Consider the following 24,788-nt stretch of genomic DNA (forward strand, 5'->3'; position numbering starts at 1 on the left):
AAATGAGAAATACCCGGCAACTTCCCAACAGAAAACCTCAAAGCGTATATTCAAGATTACACTTACACGTGGATTAATAGGTAAAACGGGGTCCGAATTCAGGAAAAAACAGAACAATCATTAGAGGCTAGAAATAACACAGAGAACAACAGGAAGAAGAAATGGACAGGAGGCAGTAATGAATAATCTAACAGCTTGCCAAAAATTCACTGCATTAGCTCATCACCAAGTATTTCTTACACATTCCCCATATTTAATACAATCTTCTATGTGCTATGTGTAACTATCTTCAGTAAAATTTGCTTATATCTTGCAAAGTATCATATCAGGAAAATCCACCTGTCTGAGGGGGAACAATAGCTCCTACATACACAGGAGAACATTTCTTGGGAAATTATTTAAGCTTGGGCATTTGGCAGTTGAGTCCACAGTCAGTTTAAATGTTCTATGGTGAAACTAAATATACAGATTTTCCCTCTTTTCCACTGCAGCAAGAAATTTTAAGAAGAGCTGTCAACCACAGAAGTTAATAATAGGACATTAGAGACACTTGATTTTTTGTAGAAGTTGCACTTCAGCATTACAAAAACCAGTTTTTGTTGCCAGGAAGTATGACAAGTAAAAGACACAGTAATGCCATTTTGATTCCTGAATCTAGAACACTCAGCAAGTCCCCGAAATAATTACTCCATTCAAGCCAAACCAGGACTGTGCTACTCAAGTTGGTAAAAACACAATTAAAATACCAGCTAGCAAAACAAAATAAGGGTTATTTTATTAAGGTCAGTGTAGGAAACCCACCCAATCATTATTTGGGTTGAAATTATTTCTGTATCAAAAATCAGATGTCTCAATTTTTAGCATAAGAGGAATTGACCAAAGCTTACTTAAGCTCTTTTATTCTCTTTGGCATAAAGAAAGGAATTAGACTTGTGATAAAGACAACAAATCCAGGCATTATTAGTTCTTATCTGCAAGATGTTCTTCACTGAGGAAAGGACTAAGATTTTGTCTGTCAGGAGTGCTCGTATTTCCGAATTCAGGAAAAGGGCACAAGAAATTAACTCTGGAGGTAAGCTACCAAATTTCAAGATGAAGTGCAACGACAGACAACCAAAAAAACCCAAGTATATGGAAAAGAAGCAAACTTCAAATAAAACTCAACTGAAATATGGGTAGGATCACCGGAGGTATGCAAGAATAACAAATGGAATTGATTCCTGTCAAGGAACAGCTGTGAACTGGAGAAGGAAGAGAGGAGAGGGTGAACAAAAAAACAAAAAACAAACACACCACCAAAAAACAGAAGGAAAGTTGGGACAAGAAGCTAAGGTCACAGTTGGATTTCAAGATGAATGGGAAAAGACAGAACAAAGGAAGAAAGGCCATTTACATTTGCAAGTTATATCAAAGCGACCGAAGTCATAGTGTTTTGAAGGGCAAGGCCTAAACAGACCAAAAAGCTGCACCTTATCCTTAGCTTTCTCCTGAAGAAAAACAGAAAAAATGCAAGAGAAAAGTGAATGAATTCACTTCCAAGTATTTCTTTTAAAAGTTTGAAAATATATTTGCAAGGAAAAAACTACTGTTACCTTCGTCAATTCACAGTGGGGGACTGTCTTTTTATTAACACAAAATTACCATCTTATACGCATGAACTTACCGTCTGCTAACTCAGGCTACGTATCTGAAACGGGAAGCAAAGACTTTAATTAAACCGAACGCATCCGAGACACACAACACATTTTACTACACTGCGCAAAACTGGGTATCAGGTCCCAGAAGGCATACACCTACGAAGCTAACAAAGAAATAAGAAGTCACTTCAAACTTATTGTCCAAGATCCAATTTAAGCTGCAGGGATACACACCCCTCCAGACAACTAATCCCCAGCTCTCATTCCCTTCTTTCAAATCCCTTCCCCAAAACATTCTACAGCAGTGCCCTGGGAAAGCATCTGACAGACCCACATGCAGACTAACCACCATGCTGGCTCTGGGAAATTATTTGAAAAATTATAAAATTAACTTTGTGGTTTCTTCTTTACGATCTGCTTTAAACTGATCCAGAAAAACTGCACACACATGGTTTTAGATAACCTAATCAGAATGTACTGTAACTCTGGAGGGAAATTTATAGCACCCTGCTCAATTTTAAAATTCAGCGTATTTCCTTACAGGAGAGGTAAATGCAACAGATGTCTTCCTCTGGAAGAGAGCCCCCTAAAAACGTAAAGAAAATTAATTTTCTTGCCCTTAGTTGTCGCATAGAGAATCCAAAAAAGACCTTTCCAGTTTTTCCTCCCAGACGCTTTCAGCATCATTTACCTCTGTTGACCTTCCTACAGCTCAGCATGGCCCTTCACACCAGTACAAATAGATCCATCACAATCTCTCTTAGTCACGTTCATGTATCACGCAGCAGGTGAAGCCACGATACCGACAGCCAACATTACCCTAGTGCCACAGAAGTGCTATGGAAGTGAAAGGGAAGGAAATGCCATGTTTAAAACAGCAACACACAGAGAGATGACAAAGCAAAACACTGGATCCTGATGATGCCGCATCATTAAATTTACAGGCTAGAAAAATTTTTAGAAGTCTGTGAAAACCAATTAAGTTATATTCAGTTATAGCTGAAAACAGATTCTACAGCGTTTGAATATATAACCCACAATCTCCCTCTCTGTGTACTTAAAAAAAAAAAAGAAAAAGACAAAAACCAAACAGCAAGTTCATTGTAAGTCAACTCCAATAGGAAGTGGCTTAGTTTACAAATGCTAAAAGCATCACAAAGCCTATCCTGCGGTTTAGGTTGATTTGTGGGTCAAAGGCTTATTGATAGCTTTGGCAGCACTATCCTTCTTATTGCTTACTATGGAAGACTTAAAGTGGCATAATTAAATGCAGCTATTTAGTTCTCTTAAGAAAAAAAAAAAGCAGCTTCATTCTGTCAGCCTTGGGCACAACAACGTATTACCACGCTTGCAACTCTTAAGCCACCCCTCGGTGGACAAGTGCTTCTAATATTTTATCCTTTTTCAAACAAGATCAAAAAAGACTATGCATTTCTCAGGACACATACAGCATAAGATGTAACTGTGACCCCTGGGCTGTCTTTGCCACGGTTGTCTGCTGCCATGAAGAGGTCCTAAATCCAAAGACTTGAAAGAAAATTATCAAATGCTTTTGGCACCTTTTCAAGATTAAAAACCAAGCCACTTTACACGTGCACAAATCCTCTTCTGAAAGTGATCCTTGTTCCACCACTATTCTCATCTGACAAATGTAAATAGCTAATTGCATAGGTTCACTTACATTGCAAACACAAAGAGAGAAGGACAAACAAGGGAAAACAATTATGGCATAAAAGCAAACAATTAGGAAGCAATTAAGACCGGACATCACTTCGAGGTAGTCAACACAACTTTCACACTGAACAATGCCTTTCTTGGTATGTTTGGGTTTTGTTTTGGTTTTTTCCATTCCAAACTAACGCTTCTAGACTGAGAAGGAAGCATCTAAGAAGATTTGTAAACGCCAGTCGCTCACTTCATCAATTACATGTTCCCCAGAATACAGTATTAGGGGCAAAAGGTCTTTTCCAAATGCCGTTCCAAGCTCGGACATCTTACAGCCTGAACTGACCCACACAGCTCTGTTATTCCGAGGCAGACTCGTTCTTTGTGAAATAAAAGCCAGGCAACAGTGTAAACTCAGCTTCGCAGCCCTCTACCTCCAACCTCACCGATCAGGCAGCAGCACTCGGGCATCGCTGACTACAATTTATCTCCATTTCATGGTACGCCAATTTGACCAGCTACTTTTTGAAAGTGGCCGCTTAGTTCACCGTGACAAGTGGACATTTCATCAAACTTGACAAGAACGAACAAAGTCACTGAGAGGGGAATGGCAAGAACTCAACTACCTGAACAGGTAGTAAGGCACACACAAAGCCCAAGGAAGTCTGAAGGCCTCGGCTGGCGACACAGCTAAGCTTAATGGATTGCCCGTTTGCACAGAAAAAGGAGGAAGCCTCCTCCCTCTCTTTTACCCTGTCCAGACGCTCCCGCTGCTTCCATTATTCCCGCACCATCCCTCATGTCACTACGCAATGACACCAAGTAACTAAATTAGCAAAAAACTAATCCCACCAAAAAGGAATTAATAGTTTTCTGCTGGTTTAGCTTCTTCAACCAGCCCATTAGAAGGATGAGAAGTGCCTCAATGAGCTTAATCCTATCAGCAAACTGCGCCCTAACAAACTGTTTTGGGGTCTTCGGGGAAGATAAATGAGGAGGGAAGCAGAGCGACAAGCACTTTAAAAGGCCTTTTTCAAGAGAGTCCGGGAATTGTAAAATGAATTGTACCCCAGGCAGCACAAGGGGCAACATGAACACCTCTGGGTAAGTTTTTCATTGCTGTGGTTTCTGGAAGCTTTCTGTTCCTTGGTGCTCCCTCCCTTGAAAGTGAGAGACCAGCTGCCAGCTGAGGGGCACATCTTTTGACAGCAAGCATTTCAAAACAGGAATTAAACACAGAGTTAACGCTACAAGTAAAGTGACGTGCTTCAACAACATTTAACACAAATTTCACGTAAGAGCATATATTTCTACAGCTAATAATTCAATGAATCATAGAAATCATTTAGGTTGGAAAAGACCCTTAAGATCATCCAGTCCTACCATTAACCTAACACTGCCAATGAAAGCTATAAGCAGTTGGGGGGGGGGGGGGGGGAGGGCAGGGAAGAGAAAAAAAAAAAAAACATTTTGCTTTCTGTGAAGTTCATTCTCAGAGATCATTCCATATAAACTCTACCTCTAAGGAATCCTTTTACTTCCCTCAAAACTCAAAATTACTGTTACCAAGACTTAAAAAAAAAAAAAATTCTTTTAGAAGTTGGCAATAACGTTGCAGTTCTCTCTCCAATTTACTCACAGGCAAACTCAAGAGACTTTTCAAAGTACTCTTCCAAAAAGAAAAGGGGAGGAAAAAAAAAAAAGAAGAAACTAAGAAAATGAATGCATCTCTAACACACTGGCTAAACAACAGATTTTACAGTGAAGTAACACATTCATGTGTCAAGAGCCTCTACCCTGATCTCTCCTCTACGAACACAGCCTGCATGGTAGTCTTACGCTAATCAAGCTAAAGCTGAAGGAAACCAGTACGTTAAAATACAGGGAGAAAAACATCTGCATGTTCGACAAGCATATATTTCCCATTCCTAACAGTTCGTAAATGCCTACACATTGATTTTCAGTGACTGAAATTCCAGTTTAGAAGTGCCTAACAGTCTTCCGTGGGAGTCCTTGATAAAGAGGAGATAAACACCACACCGCCAACTTTTAACTACAGAAGGAGCACTCACGAAGCACTCGGTTGCTCTCCAGCTACAGTAAGCTGAAAAACACTGCCCACTTTAGAAACAGCTTTCATTTGGTAAGTAGCAGCTCCTCAGCATCTAGGAAGGCTGAGGAGGGGGAAACAACAAACAGCCATGATGTTCTTCAAGATCAGGAGCGGACTGGGAAATCAGGAAGGCCACAATGCTTGTCAGTCTGGAAACAAACACACCAGCTCTGGTTTTGGTGTTACTCTGCAAGACATGTAAGGAAAAAAAAAGCAACGTCCCGCTGCACCTTCTGCACATACATATACGCACAAACTATGTTTTTATTTCAATTAAAAAAACCCCAAACGTTAACCCACACGTACCATCAGAGGAAGCTGCTAGGCTCCGCCACGCTGTATAACAAGACAGAGAAAAAAGAGCACATCTTTCCCCCCAATTTGGATTACAAGTTAACTTTGCATTCATTCATAAACTTATGCGCCCGAAACAACAGCTGCTCGTCCTCACCCTTACTTGCTGTTTCCATCAGCTCTTAGCCTTTCAAAGTTTCATCAGCTAAAACTACTTACATGAATCGCATTTAAAAAAACTATACGCTGGAATTTTCTGAGAAGGATTTACTGACACATAGATGGCTTTTTTTCTTAAGACAATTTCACAACTTCAGTAATAAAACTGAATCTTTTCCTTTTAAAAATCAGTGGTTTTCATCTAGCTTCTTTTTTATGTAAGTTTTGCCAGCGTAGGATAACACAAGCATGTTACCATATGGCACGCCTACCAGAACTATCTTTAATTTTTTTCCTTGGAGATGTAAGCTAAACTATCCGCAACTATGCTGTAATTTCCTTTTAGAGAGAACTTATCAAGCTGAATTTTTTTGGAACTGAAGATACTTTCTAGTCCAAGTCCCATTTTTAATTATTTTTTTTTTTTAACATTCAGGATAACCTATTCAACCATTTGAGAGGTTTATAAAGTCTTTTCAGAAAGGAAGAAACAGATCAGAAAGAGAAAATAGTGGCGCTGAAAATAACAACTGCTGTCAAAACCGAGTTGTATTAATTCAGTGACTCGTCTCACAAGACAGTCTTTTTATAATGTTACCCAAAACGAGAAAAGACAATGGTTTCCCTTGATTCCCACCCCCCGCCACCATGTAGCTTTATATGTCACTGGCCCTAGCAACAGCAAAGAATAGCAATGGATTTGTCAGCGGACAAGGACCGTGCAACGGGCCCGGGAGGGGGGCCCCCAAGCACCCTGTGTTATCCAAGCACAATCGCCCTGTTATTTGACAACAAGCAAGCCTGCAAGCAGAACACAGCTTTTGATATCGTACTGGAGTGTCAAACTGACAAACTACAGCCAAGTTACTGACAATAAACCTGCGTGACAGGTTCACCGCAATTTAGAAAATGTTTCTAATCTAAGCGCACAAGGACAATCTTCATCAGCTGCATCTTTATTGTGGGTTCAAAAAGAGAACAGTATCACTGACGCAGAGAAAACAGCATGGACAACCGATCAACTTTGCTACCTCCATACCAAGGAAACTCTCGGTGAAAAAGGGGGTGAAAAAGTACTATGAAAAACTATGTAAAAAGTACTGTGAAAACGTGGGGGGGTTGCAGCTCAAAATACAGGTTTGTACTACTGAATCTGTAAAAGTGTGAACATCCAAACACTATCTTTGAATAACTCTATCAAGTTAACACGAAATTCAAGTCTGACAAAAGGTGATGCTAACTTTCTGGATACTTTAAAAAAAAAAAACACAACCACAGACCTAACTACTTGCCAGTAACACAGAAAGTTTCCCTGGTCTCCCTGAGGCCTACCAGGCATATTTTTAAATTATTTTTTTATATCCATTTCTAGACTGCAGATGAGCAAATTAGGTGCCGTCTACAACATTCTGCCAACAACAGCCGAGACAGCTTTGCCAACATTTCTAGCTTTGCCATGCAATCACTTCAGTTTCCATTTCTGTATTTCATCCAGCAGGACCACTTGAAACAGCGGAGGTGGGAGTAAAGGTTTGCCTTCCTCTGTTTCAGAAGGGTCTGGAAAAAGAAACAAGCATCTCATTATTGCCTGTGACAGAGGGTGGAGGGTTTCATGCTTTTCTGTTACCAGTTAGCCAAATGCCACAGAGAAGGAGGCTCTCTAATTTGCAAACCAGACTCCCAGGACACCGTTGTACTCGAAACCCTGTCCCCCCTTCTCCATTGCAGCAGCTGAGAATTATGAAGGAGGGGGACAGCTGGGCTTCTCATTAGGAGCACCGCGCCTGAATCCATGGACAGTCATTTGTACCCACCTCCCATTTGCAATTTCCACCCTGCAGCTGATAGGTGTCTTTCAAAATCTCTCTTGGGGTAAGGCAGCACAAGCGCAGCAAGAGGCAGGCTGCTTTGGTGCGGCAGAGATTTAGAAGGAAGCCAGCGTCGGTGTTAGTTGTCTCCATGAGAACACAACTTGCTAGAACACTCCAGTTCCCAAGATAAAGTATCTTCTCTAAAAGCAGGCTACATATACATCTGGTGGTTATCAATATAAGCCTTTAACAACTGTCAGATATTATGGCAACGGTCCCACTAACTGCTCGCACGTAACTCCGAACGTGCAAGAACACTCAGCGGGGCGAAGGCCTTAATGGAGCTTGGCTCTGCAAGGGCGCCTTTTTCAGCTGCTTGGATTTCCCTTCTCTCCCTAGAGCACATCTTCCCTTTAATTAATAGGTCACTGAACCGGTTTATGTTAATTGTCAGAAGTACCTCGTCTTTGTTCCTAAGGGGAGGGACCAAAGTTCATTCTGTTGTTGTCTACGAAGCAAAATTGCAAAAGGTAAGGTTTTGCACGCACCTAAATTGCCACCAATTCCCAAGGGAGCTTTTTTAAGCCGCAGTAAACAATTGCCTTCTCATTAGCAGCGCGCACCCTGCCAGCCACCCCTCGCTCGCTACGGTTGTACCGGATCACCCTCAGTCATCTGCGCAACCATGACCTGAACCTGGAATTAACTTTTAAAGGCTGCTGCTCACCAAAGCTGCGTCAACGCCATCCAGTTTTAACTCCTCTGCCGCAGATAACGCTACGGGCAGCAACTTCTGCCCATACCGCCCTTGCTATGAGTAAGAAAACATTATAAAAAGATAAAAGGAGGCTCCAGCAGGTCGGTGGTTTGTCCTGGAGACTGCTGTCGCCCCTCCAGCGAGACCCCTTTGCGCTTGCCACACGCCGGGAAGGTCTCCCCCGAGCCTGGCGCGGATTTATTCGCCCCGCCTGGCCGCTCTTCAGCTTCACCTCCCCGCCGTTCCGGACGCCCGGCCGATACGGAGGGTCGCCCCCCGCTCCCACGGCCACCCGCCGCCCTCCAAACGCCCTCGCGGCGCGGAGCCGCGGCCGCCCCGAGCGGCCGTTACCTCCCACCTCCCGCGGCTGAGGGGGGCGGCCGTTGCAGCCGCCAGCGCGGCCGGGGCCCCCCGGGGGACCGGGGCACAAAGGGAGAGAGCGGGCAGGGCGCTGCTCCGCCGGCGGGGCGGGCCGGAGAGCAGAGGAGAGGTGCGGAAAGGGGCGCCGTGCCGGCGGGGAGCGGCCGCCCCGCTCCCTCAGGCGGGAAGGGCTGGCGGGCGGCGGCGGCCGCGTCACCTCGGCGGGCTGCCCTGCCCGGCGGGACGGGGTAGAGGAGGAGGAAGGGAGCCCTCTCCCTCCTCAGGCAGGAGAGACGGCCGGGGCAGCGGCAGCCTCCTCCCCACGCGCCGCCGTGGCCCCTCCGCGGCTACTCACAACAAGAAGCTCATGGCGATGGCGGCGCAGCGGGACCGGCAGCTGCCTGGGCTCGGCTCGGCTCGGCTCGGCGCTGCTCGGCTCCCAATGGCAGCGGCGGCGCAGGGCGGGCGTGTGCGGGGAGAGCGCCGCGGGGCGGGGACACGGGCCGCCACCTCCCGCCGCCGCGGCCCTGCCCGCCGCCATCGCCCCCAGCAGTCCCCGCGGCCACTGCCGCCCCTCCGGGAGCTCCCCTCAGGGTCGCGGTCGGCGGTCGGCGGTGCGCGGGCACGGCTCTCCATCCCCCTCGGCTATCCCCGTATCCCCCCTTTAAGACCCCCTCTCCCCTCAGACACCCCCGAACCAGGCATCCCCCGGTCCCCCCAAATAGCCCCCTCTGCCCCCAGAGCAGCCCGGGAAGCATTTCTCCCGGCCCTGGGTGACCCGAAGGGAGCAGAGCGCAGGGGCGGCCTCCCGCCAGCCACTGTCCTCCGACACACCTCTGCACCGCTCCAGGCTGCAGCGTCCCACCGGCCACCGGGCAACGCTCGGCCACAGGCCTAACAGAAATGCCCCTGACAGCCTTTAGGTAGTCCTGGCAGCGAAATCCCCGTGGTTACCTACCAAATGTCACAGGGGAACCATGAAAAGTGCCTGAGCAATAGTGCGGCCCGCTAGTATTCCTCCCTCTTCTACCCCAAACTGCCTCCTGCGGGGTGCAGCAACAGAGCGGTTCACTTCGCCTCAGCGTGCCAGGCTAGGGACTCAAAACACACTACAATCCTATTATTTATGCCATCCAGGCTTCCCTACCCCGTCTCTCCACACTCTTCAGCTGCATGACAAAGGGTTCAGGTACCCAACTCTGCCCCGAACCACCTCACTCTGCGTGAGCGTGGTTGAAAACTACCTGTCCTCCCATTTGTGGAAATTTAACGTCCAGCGTAGTCACAGTATCATTTCGGCGTAAGTTTTCAAATAAGCACAACTGAGTCTTCGCTGGTAACGGTTATGACACAGCGTGCTTTTCCCAGGCGAGAGGGCTGTTCCGTGAAGTGCAAACCGACGGTGCACAGTGCATTGCAAAAGATGTCCGGCAGCTCATTTGACACCAGATGATGGTGGTTTTGGGGTCTGGGGACTGTGCTACCTCCCATTCACAAACCAGGAACAATGCTCTTAATTTTGGGCTGTGTCTCGGTCAGTTTATACATTCCAGGGAAAACAAAGATAGACGGCATCATCCAGAATGCTTCAAAATAAAATATTGTATTCCTATCAAACATTCCACTGTAGACTCAGCCACATCCAAGTGCCACCTCTGCATGGCAGAAATTACAATCCCAGGGTGTAATTTCACATGAAAATCTGCCTCCGTTTAGGTCAATAAGAAGCCAACTGGATTTCAGAGAGGGGACAGGCCAGGCAGCACGACCCCCAGAGATTCCCTCCTGCCCCAAGGGGATTCTGCGAGCCCTGGCAACCCCACAACGCCCGCGCTGCTGCAGGTAGGCCAGAGGAAAACCTGATGACTTTCGGATTCGTTATCAGGCAAATTCAGTACATCGAAACACGCTACAAACCCGCACAGCATTAAGTTTCTGTACGGCACATAAGGGGTGTCAGCTATAATGCCTTACGTGGCAACACTGACAAGTTGTCTGCTTCTCTCGTGTTTTCTAATGCTGAAACTGCATTTTCTACTTTTCTGGCTCTGTCCTTCAGACCAAGTCAGTCTGCCAGGTCAGTGCATTTCTAAGTAAAATTAAAATTACGCTATTTTTTTTAGGACACTTTTAAAATCAAGTGTTTTACTGGGCAGCAAAGGCGTAATTAAAAAGCATTTCATGACGTTTGCAATTTTCCTTTTGGCTGTATTAGTAAAAGTAGGCATGAAATGCGTCTCAGGGCACTTTTTAAGAGATGCTGTCAGACTAAGTTGGCCACGTAAATCAAACTCAAAAAAATATTGCTGATCTTGCTGACACATTCATGTTAGAACATGAATAACCTCCGTTCTCTGTTCCCACCCATACGCTTCCTTCTACCCACAGAGTGTTTTATTTTAGTGGCAAGTTAAAATTAAATGTCTGTTACTGCAGCAGTCAGTAGGAAATACTTGGCCTGGGCAGCTGTCAGGAGAAATGGTTATGTAATGTGTACATTTTATGTCTCGCATTAATATTGGTCTATTCGGGATCACTAAGGGTCACATGAAGTGCTCGCTTCAGACGCTGCCGATACAAGGGACTGGCAGCATGCTGCAGTCTTACATAAGAGTCGAACCGCTGAGTTGCTCCAGGAAAGGCACAGTGAATGCCCCGGTGGCCTCACGTCTGTCACTTTGGTTTATCCGTTATACTGTAGAGCTTAAAGAATTACTCTGAAAGGGCCCTCAAGCTGACAAAGTGCTTCGGTCCTGACCTGAAGTTTCCAGCTTTTGCAGCACAGCTTGGTAAACACAGAACATGCCAGCTGAAAAAATATCAAAAATTAAAGTCACACTACTTAATATGTATGTTATCGGGAATACAAAAAAAGGAAACAAAATTTTGTTTTGAAATGTAAATAACACAGTATGTAAATACTAAGCTCTGTAAACATTCTCCCCACATTCTAGATTAAACCCATAGCATCCATCCATTTTATAATTGCATACTTGTATGTGCGTTAAGGTAAGGGATTTGATTGATGAACAAGCAATACCTAGAAGACTAATGATAGAAATGCAGTGAAGCATTTAAGTATAAATATCAGATCGAACCTGTGGTATGTACTTGGTAATTACTCTCTACAAAAAACGCAACACATGAAGAAATCACAGGAACTATGAGGTTATCATACAGCGGTCCTGAGAGTCACCGTAATTCTGGCGCTGGGACAGTACAACTCAGCAGCCTTGCTATTGCTGGGCTGTAGAGAGAGCAACAAATTCGGCCCTCTGTTGCCTTCAGCACTGTTACAGCGCTCAGGTATGTGTCATTCCTGCTACAATGTCCATACACTGTAGTAATAACGTCTCAGAAAGAAATGATTTCTGGAGGACCTGCTGCACAAATCTCAATAGTGTTTACGGTGTGGACACTGTCTGCAGGGGGGTTCACGCTACTTAAATGTCCCCATGCAAACTACGCTCTCCTTTCCGTTTCCCAGAGTTGGTGGGCTCGCTCAGGCTAAGCACGCTACCTCCTGCCGAATGCCGAGACAGTTGCAGACGAGCGATTGTTTAACAGGCTCGTCTTGCATAGAAAATGGAGGAAGCCCCACTGCTCGAGTAACTTATAGTTAAATTAATAATTTTGGACAATACCACAACAGAATGTAAGGTCAATTTTTCTTGATAACAGATGACACAGAGTGATAAGTAATGTTTCCCAAGATAAACATTTGTTGTAGTATCAACTCAGAAGATTTTTCTTTTTCCTCTGATCAAACTAAAGAATAGCTGGTATTAATTATTCTTAACAAGAACCTGTTTAACATTAGGTATTGAAAAAGGCATCTTCCAAGGCAGATAAATCTAACCTCTTGGTCAACAGCAGTATGGAGGGACATCTCCCGAGTCTTTTTATTTTTACTTATGGTAACAGACTTCCTCGCATAAGTAGCCTTCATTCAACACCAGTTCTGTCAAGTGAATAAATGCAAATTCCATTGTCCTAGGATGATTTTTTTTTTCTGATCATAGGTGCAGAGGCTTTGATCCCTCACATTTGCTAAGGAAGTCTCGAGGTTCCTGGAAAACTTCAGTGCCAACCGATGCCCAAGAAAACGGTGCCCTCTAAAGGTAATTCGCACACCCTGACAAGCTACGAGACAAACAGCAGTGGGATATTTTTTACTGTACTCGAGAAGCAAATATATTGAAGGAAAAATGGATGGAAGATGTGCATCTCTTAAAGAGACTCCTCCATGCCTTCTGTGTGGTTCACAAGAGAGGAATGCACGTAACATTCCCTTGGTCCGTAAGATTCAGGGATCTGCTTACTCAATTAAAGTTAAAGCATGAAAGCCAATCTAGATAAAGGTAAGTGTTCAAGAGGAATTCCTAGAGTTATCTTAATTTTTTTGCTCCTCCAACATCCGCTCGCTTATTTAAAGAAGGTTTTGAAGAGAAACCCGACATGTAGACTATGAAAAACCAGAACGCGATCCACTTGAGCACTGAGGTCAGCATTCCTTTGAAAATGTGTAGAGTACGTGATTTACCTTGAAAATTCGAAAGAGATTGAGAGTGCCATTGTCACAAGACTGTGCTATTATCAAGGTAGTGGTCTGTCATATGAAAGTTTGTTGCATGAAGTAGTTTATAAAAGCAAAAGCTGGCAGCGACGAGATGACCTAAAATGACTTGTTAACATTTTCAAGACGGTGGTAAGAAACATTCAAGACTTCTGAGAAATTAATGGGTTGGCAGTACTACAAGCTGGAAGACTTCTGTTGAAAAACCCAAGACCGTATTTTGAGTAATAGTTTGCAATGACTCGAGATCGCAACTCTTACTTGGCGATCCCAAGACTAGAACTACAGGATGCTGGACAGCAGAGGAAAATCTTTCCTGTCGTGGATGTTACCGTCTTCCTGGGGTCCACATGCCATTAAGTCCTGGCACGTCCTCTCTCTGAACAACCGCTCAGATACCTGCCTGCATACCTGGGATTGGAGCCTCCACAGTCTCCCTTGGCTTCCTCCACTGTTGGTGGGGGGTTATTTTTGCCTTTTCTCTTCCTGCTCTTTCTGCTTCATCCTAAAAATTTTTCTTCTGGATTTAGCGTGACCTGCCTTCCCCATGTATGCACTTACAAGCCGGCGGCAGCTCCTTCCCCCTTATCCCTCTTAGATGCAGCAATAACCACTGGACAGTTTTTCCGGATCATCTGGAAGTGCTATGTTCCTTGGAAACAGGTTCAGCCTGGACTGCCTCTAACATAGGACACCGTCAAGCTAGGATGGGAGCGAGGGGGAGAAAATCAGCCCTCTTATCAACAGGGAAGGGGTGTAAAAGGGTTGTCATGCTTAAGTCTTGACTTAAAACTTTACAAATATACTGTGGGGTTTTTTTTCCTTCCGGTTTTGATTAAAAAAAAATAATACAAGAACATCAGCGCTGACAGAAACTCTAAACGAGCTTAAGCCAGTCGTGAATCCCTGAACGACACTCCTCTGTTCAACTGTGCCAGCTAACAAGCATTTCATTCACAACCCGCTTCTCGCAGGGCCTGAACGCCTTCTGCCCGGCACAAGGGGACGGGACACAGCCCCGCTGCTCTCCCCGCCGCCTCCCCCCTCGCCGGCGGCATCGTTTCGCCTCCTCCTGTCACGCCGCGAGCTCTCCGAGTGGGGAAAGGGCAGCCGCGGCCTGCACACAGCGGTGAGTAGCGGCCCGGCGCGGAGGCCGCGCGGCCCCGGCCCCCTCAGGCCGCCGAGAAGCGGAGCGCAGCGCGCAAGAGCCGCTGCCCGGGGAGCGGACACCCCGCGCCGCGCGGCGCCGCCGGCGCCTCCTGGGAAGGGGAGGCGGAGCCCCCGAGCCCCCGCCCGTCGCCCATGGCCGCCGCCGCCGCTGCAGCGCGTCGCGGCCTGTCCGCCCTGCTGCTCGGCCGCCGGCCGCCGCTGCCGCCCTGGCTGCGCCCGCCGCCCCCCCGCAGCCTCCCCTGCGCCGCCGCCCGCGGGCCGGGGCTGGGCGGGCCGCGGGCTCCCGCGCCGCTCTGCGCTGCCGTCCGCAGCTACAGCCAGGTAGGGACCCGCGGGGACGGGGCCTAAGATGGCGGCGGCGCGCGGCGGGGGGAGAGGGAGGGGACCCGCGGGGCCGCGGCCCGGGACGGAGCGGGGGGCGCCACCTGCGCCGTTGCGCGGGAGTCGGGCGGTCCCCCGGCGGTGCCCCGCCGCCTCGGCGGCAGCGCCCGCCGCTTCGGGGCGACGGCGGCCGCTCAGCGGGGCCCGAGGCCACGGGCGAGAGGGGCGGCGGGCAGGGCGAGCCCCGGGGCCCCGCGCCCTGTCCGCGCCAGCGGGGGGGCGGCTGCGGCCTCCGCCATGTGCCCTTGCTCCTCCCTGCCCCTCCCCGCCCGCGCTGCGCGGGGCCCGCGCACCGTGTGCCGGCAGACACAGCTGGGTGCCGCTGCTGAAACCTGCGCCCCTCCGCTTCTTCATTTGGGGCCTTTTTATTTCTTTTTGGTGACAGGTTACCGATGCACCGTCCCAGGAAGGTCACCCCTCGGAGCAGGAACCGGAGTCAGCCAAGGCAGAGAGTGACAATGTCTTTCTCATCAGGGCACAAGGATTCCCCTTCTCATGCACCGAGGAAGACGTGCTTACCTTTTTTGATAGTACGGGAGTTACTTTTCCTACGTAACTGCACTGTGTGGTGTTCTGGAACCCAATAGTTAATGATTAGTTAACAGAAAGAAAATGTAAATAATGGTTGGCCGGAGAAAGATGGGGTTTTAATATTGCTGCAAAATTATTCACTATTTACGCGTATAAAACAAATAATCAACTTCCAAACCGCTGGACAATGACTCGAAACTCAACCTTACAGCATTTTACATCTAATTGAGCCAGTCTTCCCCTTCTTAGTTGGTGTCTCCACAGTAAAGACAATCCAGTTCGAAGTGGTTCCTTTCAAGACCATTACAGTTGGCTTTGCCCCCCCAACTCCCCTCTGTTAAACAACCTAGAGTGGTTTTTACTTACTAGTTTAAACTTCAGTGTTGCTTTCTGATCCTAATTAATAGGCTTGTGCATACCTTTGCAGGGCGGATCCTTCTATGCTGTAATACGACTTCCAGAGTAGACTAGATGGTCAGATCCAAGTTTTTAAATTGTTTAATAACCCGGCGAACTAAATTGAGTCAGTTTGAAGTCCTAGGGGAAAGGAACACAGAGCAGGCAGAGTATAGCTGTACAGACTGGAAGATTATAGCATTTGTTCTTGATTTCAGATAACTCAATCAATTAAGTTTACCAACAATATGAGAATATGTATTACCCAGTTATACAGCCGTGGAAGCTAATGGATGTTTGTTATCATTTTGTTATTATCAGTTTGTTATCTGTGATAAGCAGTGTGTGTTAGAGTTAAGGTTAGAAATAGGCATTTCCTATCCTTTGTTTCAAGACTGTGTTTTAGCACTGCTGAGGGGGATAGCTCTATGCATAATATTCAGTTTTCATCTGTGATCTAAAGACCCCCCCATGTTTGGTGCAGTTGCGTATGTTTCTGTATCGTGTGTTCCTTGATTTCCAGGCTGTAGAATTCGAAACGGTGAGAACGGCATACACTTCCTCTTAAACAGGGATGGGAGACGCAGGGGAGATGCCTTGATCGAGCTGGAGTCGAAAGCCGATGTGCAGAGAGCCTTGGAAAAGCACCTGAGGTATATGGGCCCACGCTACGTGAAAGGTGGGTTTGAAACAGCTGAAGTTACATTGGAAGAAAACTCATGATGAAGTGAATAAGAACTGCTTGAATAATAAAGCGGGCTGGGGTGAGAGGGGCAGTGTGGGGAGATGCATGAAGTGGAACAGAGCAGCAAATTAGCCAACAAGGCACCATTAAGCCAAAAGCTCCTAGGCTGGACAGGAAAAGCAAAGGGGCTTGTGCAGTGAGGGGCACCACTGCAGGACCACAGAGCATGGGGTGGGGGAGGAAACATTATCAAGTTTTGCAGGGGGGAAAAGCTGCCTTAGAAGAATGCCTGCAGAGTGCCGCCTTCTGAGTACCGTGAGGGAAAAATATGTTTTGTGCCCATTTTCCTTGCAGTTTTTGAAGTACACGATAGTGATGTAGAAGGCTTACTACAAAGTCTGCGGGATGAGTCACAAGCCATAAATGACGGAGTTATACTACTCAGAGGTCTTCCGTTCAGCTCCACTGAGGATGATATTGCAGATTTTTTCTCAGGTAATTCAGCTTCGTCTGTGCTCTTTGGTTAGGAGGTGTTGACTTCTCCAATATGATGCCTAGATAGGCTGTTGTTCCTCTAAGTGACAAAAGCAAAAGTACATGCAGCCTTGAACACCTTCAGCAGTGTAAGGAGTTGCTGTCCCCCTGCAGCTAGAAGTAACTACAGTTTTCAGAGCAAGATTTTGACTGCAAGGTTTTCTTGCACCTTTGACTTTCTGCAGGTCTAACCTAGGATCAGTACTTGCAGCACTCTTTTTTGGGGCCAGAGGAAGCAAAGAGAGGAACCTAGATCCTACTATCTGCAATTGGATTGCTACCAGTGCATAATTTGGGGAAGTTAAGCAAAGAAAATGCCTGTATGATTGTTATGGTACAAGTGAATGCAGCATGGGTATTCACAGCTGTATAATCATGACAGATCAGATATGCCACTTAAAAAAGATGCTGTTGGCAGCTTTATTACTGGCTCGTTCATGGTTGTGAAAGTTAACTGCACCAGTTCTTAGCTGAGCAAGTATTGCAAAGGGTATGTTCGCACGCTCACGTCCCACACCTAGTGCTAGAGCAGTCCAGGTGGTTGCTGCCTGCATTCAGTGAGATATGGCACAGTTTCACTATAACATAAATGCCTTTTTCTCCCCACCCTTCCATAGGTTTGAAAATAACTGACATAGCTTTCGTTTACCGGGGAGAAAGAAGAACAGGAGAAGCTTTCGTGCAGTTTGCAGCTCCTGAAATGGCAGCTAAAGCCCTGTTACGACACAGGGAATATATGGGAAATAGGTAGGTACTTCACGGGGGTTCTCAAGTGTGGAAGAAAATATTATGAAGCATGCTGTGTGACTTACAGCTTGCTTCTTACCAGGTGAAACAGCTCATCTCAGGCTATCCCATACTCACATTATTATTAAGGAAGCTTCTGCCTTTATTACCCTTAAAATCTAGAACTCAAGACTTTAGATTCAAATTTCAGTAGAAGTCATAGCTGTATCTTTCTCATAGTGGTGTCAGACTGTTACTTTGTGGCTTAAAACATTTATTTTTTAATAGTACCCTCTGAAATACTCTGTGCAACCCAAGCATCACCTCCTCTGGTGATGTCTTTAGAACCTTGACAAAACTGGGGAAAAGAAAATTAAGCCTTTTGCAGGCTTCTGTGTGCTGCAGAGGCACCTTCAGTGCTCGTAGCTTGGGGGAATTTGGGGCCTCTCAGAGAAAGTCTCAGTTCTTTTTAAGTATTTCTGAAGGCAGTCAGTCTCATTCCAACAAAAATGGGGTGATAGCATTCAGAGTGGGGAACACTAGATAGACACCACCTGCCCAGTCACAAGTGCGTAGGGATCCTGCACCTCCTACAGACATTTGCCTCTGCCAGATTTCCACCAGGTTCCCTGGTGCTTTCCACAATTCTGGCAACGCTCACCCTTCCCTTTGGCCCAGTACCAGGCACAGTTAGTCTCCACTTGGAGAATACATCGTACAAAGCACAGCCTACCACTCACCTCTGGCTTACATCCGTTCCCGACAGTTGCTCGCTGACACGATACAGTCACCCAGCTCTTCGGGGACCATGTCCCCCTGGGCTGTCCTTCCTCAGGAATCCATGTTGAACCATTTTCTTCCAGAGCACTGAGCCCTGGGCCATATTTTCTCACAAGAGCCTCTCTTTCTCAAGCAGAAGCGTATGCCTCTTTTTCCCCCGAATCCTGAGCTGCACTTAGGAAAAAACACCTAAGATTGCTTTTAACTTGCTGAGGTTTATGAGTATTTTTTTTTAATAACCCACTAAGTTCTCTTTCTGAACACCAGGGAGCAAAAGACCTCTCCAAGCCTTACTGCTTCTCCTAAAGAGCACTTCCTTTCTTTTATTTCCTTATTTCCTGTTCCCAGCCTGCATTTCCTTGTTTGTCCCCCAGCCCATATTAAAAGAAAAAGGCTGCTCTGTAGGTGTGCCCAATAATTGAATTAACTGACATACTTCCCTACTCTCCCATAGAGATTAATTAATTCTCAATCTACCGTTAATTTTTTTGTTGTCACAATCAAACGAGCTGATCTGACTTACCTACCTGAGCTCATAAACCTCTGTTTCTGTGTGATTAGCCAAGAAATGGAGTGCTTTCCAAAACTGCTGTCAACTTGCTCTCGTTCATTCTTCCTGGGCTATCAATTTTATCCTGAAATGGCCTTCAGCTGTGAGCAGTACTGAGTGTGGGTTCATGGGGGCTGAGCTGTAAGCTCTGTCAGCCTGTACGTGGCGTTACTTCCCTTACTGCAGCCAGTCTCTTTAGGAAGGGAGGAAAGCTTTCTCACTCTGATGTCCATATTCTCTTCTTCATCACATTATTCCTTCAGTGCCGTGGAAATCGCCTCATTTAACACTGCTAGTTATGTTTGTATGAGGCCCACCTGCTACTGTTGCCAGCTTTGAAAGATTAGCACGGGCAGCTCTGAGTTAAGGGCAGCTCTGGGGCAGGTAGATAGACATAGAAGCCATTATAATGTTACACTTTGACTAAACCTGCAAATAAGCGTTTGTTGGTTGGTTTTTTTTCCCCTTTCTGCAGCGTACATGGGATCTTGCTAGAGTCCCTTAACGTTGCATTACATATTGGTGTATTATACCCACGACTTCTACACACAGTCCGTTACATTTTATCCCATCAATTTCACAGCAATATGTAAAATCTTAACCAGCTCCATTGAAGTATTTAATATGACCCTGTGCATCTTCTGTGTCTGCCTGTTTCAGTAATCTGTTTTGGGGTTGGCTGTGTTTGTTTTTTTTAATTTGGGGTTTGTAGAGATGGGAATAGTGCAATTTGCAGAGATGCAAGGAGGGGAAAAGAGCCTCAGGCACTGGGCTGCTCAAAAGGGGTGCATAGTACTGAAAGAACTAGAAAACACTTTTCAGAGGAAATAAATCTGTGTTTCTGCGACAAAACAGAATATTGGCTTGTAAGCGATTGATACTACTTCTACACGAACTTTGTATAAGGCTGTAATCTGAAGGCTTTGTCCAGACCAAACTGGTGATCTGTCTCACAATGTGTGGGTTTATATAGGAGAGTGGCTGTCACTGCAGGTTGAAAAGGGCTTTCATAAGCATAACTGTGCAATTTAAATGAATTAATTCTTCAAAACCGTTGCTTGCCACACCATGGCTCTCACACCCAGTACATGAGCAGAGCTGAGGTAGGAGAACGTCCTGAAGGTACTTTCTCAAAACCTTTGAGTTCTTTGCAGAGGCACAGGATGTGCCATGTAATCTTTTCCTTTGAATTCTAGATATATAGAAGTGTATGTAAGTAGAAAGCATCAAATGCAAAGGCATGTGCCTTATGACAAGCAGATGGTGACCTACCCCAAAGTGAGAAAAGAACATGAATCTGTTGCTGAAGAAAGAGAATTGAGCAACACAGGAGGCTCCGATGCTGAAAGAGAAAATAGTGAGTCCCTCCCTGTCATGTGTGTTCTTTGAGGCCTCTTCATTTTACTCTGATTGTCTGCTGTGAGTGTGACCCTGCGTGTCCGCAGCTTTCATGTGCGGGAGGTGATATTTGCAAGCGTTAATGATACTTTTTTTCCGCCGTTCCACAGAATTGTGCAGGAGAGGAACGGAAAGCTCCAGGCATGCTTTAGAATCTGGGAACATCTCACCACTGCACTTTGTCCACATGAGGGGTTTTCCTACCCAAGTTAGCGCCCAAGACATAATAAATGTGAGTAACAGTAAAACTATGACTGAAATTCGGTTGTCACTACTGATGCAAACCCTTGATTAATTGTTACAGATGAAGTGACTTCAAATTTTTAATTTATCTGTGTCTGTGTTAGTCCTCAGTGCTGCGGTGCTTTAGGCTGAATGCATTTGGAAACTTGAGCCTGCGGAGGGTTACAGGGTAGCCGTGGCCTCATGGGCACAACAGTGATCTGCTCGCCTCCATAAATAAGACTGGATAAAAGCTTGCTGGGCTGTCTTATTATCGGTCACTTAGACTTGAGTAGCCATTTATAATCTTAGCTAGATTTCAGAGGAGCTGATTGTACAAAAATGAATTTCAGAATCTTTTTAGTATCAATTTTACTTCATTTTAATAGTATACAGCATCACAGAGCGAATGTACCTGCACTTAATGACTTTGACGTGTACAGAACATGTGTGCTGTGTGAGGATTGCTGGTCTTGTCAAGAATTACTCTGCCAGGAGCTTACAGAGGGTGGGAGGCTGCACACCGTGGGACAGGTGAAAAAACATCAAGTTTCTCAGTAATAGGGTGCGTTACTGTTCCGTTGTTTCTTTCTCACCAAACTCTCGTTTTCCTCCTTTTCAGTTTTTTGCTCCGCTGAAGCCCACAAGGATCATGGTAGAATACAACTCCCATGGAAATGCCACAGGAGAAGCGGACGTGCATTTCGAGAGCCACGAGGACGCAGTCGCTGCAATGGCTAAGGAGGGGTCACAGCTGCGTAAGTAAAGAGCAGGGGATCTTACAACCCCAAGGCTCAGATCCTCCAGTAGTCTGGCACAGCTTGTCAAGCTACTGTTAACGCCCTGTGCAAAAGGATTGTTTTAGGCATAGATTTCCAAATTACCCTATAATGTTACATTGGCTTTGCACGAAAAAGAAAAAAGAAAATTACATACAAGTCACTGAACACAGACTGCCTCTCTCAAATTGTTCCCCAGAGTGCAGTGCCATTGAATTATTCCTGAATGACCACCCAAAGGCAAAACAAGACTGGTAGTGACAGTGGCACAGTCTCAGGTTTGGTAAGTGCATCCTTCTTCTCTGTTGTTACTGTTCCATTTTTAGCAACAGGTGCCTCAGGCTTACTGTTTCTGATACTTTGGATTTCAACTAGCTTAAAAGCTAAAATTTAGAGTGGCTGAAGGGGATCATCGCAGTTCATCTGAGGTCAGGCATTGAGCCGGGACCCTCTGGCCTGCGAATCCAGAGTCCATGGGATAAAAGTCCTGTGGGGAAGGGGCAGCAGCTCCTTTCCGAGGTTACAGCCAGAGCTAGCAGAGATTGCTGTGCTGCCCCGACACTGCCCAGCTACGCAGCAGCTTGCCCTTTCACGGCTGAGGCCTGCGAGAGCATGCAAGGCAGCTTTTTTGTTTTCCTCCTCCCCTTAAAACTCTGCTAGTGTGAGTGGTTAGGGGTGCCAATGGGGTTGTATTTCCTGGCATGGAAGAGGAAACATGGCTAAACCTTTTTCCACAGCTGTGGATTGACAGTAACTGGTCTTTTGGCTGGGGGGAGCATATTGCCTGCCATTACAGACAATGGAGTTTGACAAATAAAACATTCTTCAGGTTTTGGGGTTTTTTTAATCCATCCGTTCTCCCAAAAGCAGGCCAGTGGCCTAGCTAAGTGTGGTACTCAACCTCCTTTCCATGCAAACAGGTTGTAATGTTTTTCACAACCTTAACAAGGGGCAGAGGCATGCGGTGTCAGGAGAGTTTTTGGGTTGTGGTGTTTTGGGGTGGTGTGTTCATCCCCCCCCTCCCCCCTCAGGAACTGTCTCTCTCTCTTTGCCCTTTACAAGAGAAAAATTGTGGGCTGCGTTGGGTGTGAGGAGGAAGGAGGTGGCCCTCCTGCAGAGGCGGGCACAGTGTGGTGTGGCAATTCTTGCTTGCCATCACATCAGTCTTTTTTCAGTGGTGCCCAGTGACAGGACGAGAGGTGACAGGCACAGACTTGGTCACGGGAAGTTCCATCTAAACATGAGGAGGAACTTCTTTCCTTTGAGGGTGGCAGAGCACCGGAACAGACTGCCCAGAGAGGTTGTGGAGTCGCCTTTGGAGATATTCAAAACTCACCTGGACGCATTCCTGTGCAACTGCTCTGGGTGACCCTGCTCTGGCAGGGGGGTTGGATTAGATGATCTCCAGAGGTCCCTTCCAACCCCTGTCCTTCTGTGATCATCAGGTCACACTCCTTACTGAGAACACAAGACAGCCCTCCCTGCTGCAAAAGAAGGGTTTCCCAGGTCTACACCCATGAGGCAGAATGTTTGTACCGGGAAAGACATGACCTTTGCAGAAGGCCCTGACCAACTTCTAACACTTCCATGAATTTCCCTCCGAAAATGGGGGATGAGGGTCACCGCTCCCCAAGGTCCTGGCCCCCACGGCTGCAGCAGGGAGGGCAGGCACCCTCCCAGCACCCCACAGCCCCGGCAGCCCTGCAGCTCTGGATTTCTAATCTAGGCCAGGGATAAGCTCTTGGGGCAGATTCAAGATGTGCACTTAGCTGCGACCTACATCCCACACAGCCTCGCTGCTGCCATGGCACGGGGACATCCAGAACAGTTTCTGGCCCCAGTGCTGGGACTCGTTCCCAGCGGAATTAAATACCCCCCCCATACGTGCATACCGCAGCCTCACATAAAAATGTCTCACCATAATTCGGAATAAAATGAAGTGGTGCTTTTGAAAAAAGGAAAGCAATAAGCTGCAGCAAGGTTGTGATTTTTCTTTTTCCTCTTCCTTTCTTTTTAGGCCAAAGCCAACACATTCCGTGGGTATGAGCGTAAAGATTGAGTACGAGTGTCGCTGCTCAATAACAAGGATAAACTGTATAAAATTCAGTTTAGCGTTGTGTAAATGCATGTAATAAATTGTGTTGACATACTTCGGAAAGATTCTCTGTTGCAAAAGCAGAAGCAGCTGTACTGGAGCAATGGCAAATGCTGCAGAATGGAGCAGTTCTAGTCTCCAGCTGCTTAATGGTGTACAACGCATTAATAAAACACCAGTATTCACAATTAACAAAACTAGAGCGATTGAAGAGCCTCATACACAAGTCAGCAGGCTGACGGGGTAGCATAGCTCATACCTCCTGCCACGCTCCTCTCAATCTGCATAAGCATCTCTCATCCGTTACTGGTTTTGAAACGCTTGCGTACGCGTAGCCAAAGCAGAGTGGAATGGAAAGACCTCTCAGGACGCAGGATACAGGTGATCAAGTTTTTATTACTGTGTGGAACAAACTTAACATGAGAAAAACTGCCCTCTGCTCCCCCCAATCCCAATGTCCAGGTGTCAAGCCACACTCCGGCATTACAAGCAGTACCTGAGCAAACGTGCCTTGAACATTTGCAGCACCACGAAGCGCAACATCCCGTACTTACAGGCAGAGACATTCACTGGAGCCTGAAACACCAGGAAAGAGGCAAGCGCTGAGGCAGGGAGCTGGCAGCGAGCGCAGTCTTGCTCTGACCTTTCTAAATGCCAGTTTCCATTACAGCTGCCAGAGCTGTATTCTGAAGGGTTTTCAGCCGCCTCCCTGCTCATTCCGTGGGGATCTCGTGTCATGTCAGAGGACCCGCTCAAGAGCTGTCCGGCCTTGCGCTGGAACAACAGTCACAGCCTTCCCTTTGAGCAAGCGGAGTGGCAGCCGCTCCTGCCGGCACAGTCAAAAGCTGGGTACAGGTCACAAATAAGGGGTTGCTTTGGAGCTGCAAAATGCTGGATGTACCAGCATTAAAATTATTAACAGTAAGGGCCCGGTTTCCAGTTTAATCCTCTAACATGGAGATTGCTTGGGTCTCGCTTTCTCCTTGGGGATGAGTCACGCTGGGTTTGGATGCAGGCATTTGAAATCTCCTCAATGTGTACAGTACGTACACAAAATTATTAACCCCAAATTCAGCATCTTCTCCATTCATCCCTGGTGTCTCACCCCTGCAGAGCAGCCTGCCCACACTTGAATTCTAGGCTTTTCGCATTTCAACAGTTTACAACTA

General features: G+C 46.6%; 2 protein-coding genes across 3 annotated transcripts in view; one reads left to right on the forward strand and one right to left on the reverse strand.

Moving 5' to 3' along the window:
• The window catches only part of MOB1B (MOB kinase activator 1B), a 37,639-nt gene extending 28,452 nt beyond the window's left edge, over window positions 1-9,187 (reverse strand). The window contains exon 1 of one of the 2 annotated variants that reach the window (XM_059826776.1): window positions 9,152-9,187. In XM_059826776.1, the coding sequence (XP_059682759.1) occupies window positions 9,152-9,165 (14 nt within the window). In that variant the 5' untranslated portion in view covers window positions 9,166-9,187. Of the gene's footprint in view, window positions 1-8,406; window positions 8,432-9,151 lie in introns of those variants that run through there. The other variant, XM_059826775.1, reaches the window with a different exon arrangement.
• A 5,487-nt stretch (window positions 9,188-14,674) lies between these two features.
• Window positions 14,675-23,674, forward strand: GRSF1 (G-rich RNA sequence binding factor 1). Its single transcript, XM_059826717.1, has 10 exons — window positions 14,675-14,863; window positions 15,309-15,453; window positions 16,374-16,529; window positions 16,890-17,030; window positions 17,687-17,816; window positions 20,322-20,482; window positions 20,634-20,755; window positions 21,368-21,503; window positions 21,724-21,807; window positions 23,542-23,674. The coding sequence occupies exons 1-9, from the start codon at window positions 14,675-14,677 to the stop codon at window positions 21,780-21,782; spliced, it is 1,239 nt and encodes a 412-aa protein (XP_059682700.1). The 3' UTR covers window positions 21,783-21,807; window positions 23,542-23,674.
• The last annotated feature ends 1,114 nt before the right edge of the window (window positions 23,675-24,788 follow it).

This window comes from Gavia stellata, chromosome 19 (assembly GCF_030936135.1).
Source record: "Gavia stellata isolate bGavSte3 chromosome 19, bGavSte3.hap2, whole genome shotgun sequence".
NCBI classification, from domain to species: Eukaryota; Metazoa; Chordata; class Aves; order Gaviiformes; family Gaviidae; genus Gavia; species Gavia stellata.

Bases quoted from the DNA above. Each gene is read 5' to 3' on its own strand.
- GRSF1 (XM_059826717.1), top strand. From the start codon at position 14,675: ATGGCCGCCGCCGCCGCTGCAGCGCGTCGCGGCCTGTCCGCCCTGCTG. The intron at 20,756-21,367 runs GTGAGTAACAGT...CCTCCTTTTCAG, and splicing joins GCGCCCAAGACATAATAAAT to TTTTTTGCTCCGCTGAAGCC. The intron at 21,504-21,723 runs GTAAGTAAAGAG...ATTGTTCCCCAG, and splicing joins TAAGGAGGGGTCACAGCTGC to AGTGCAGTGCCATTGAATTA.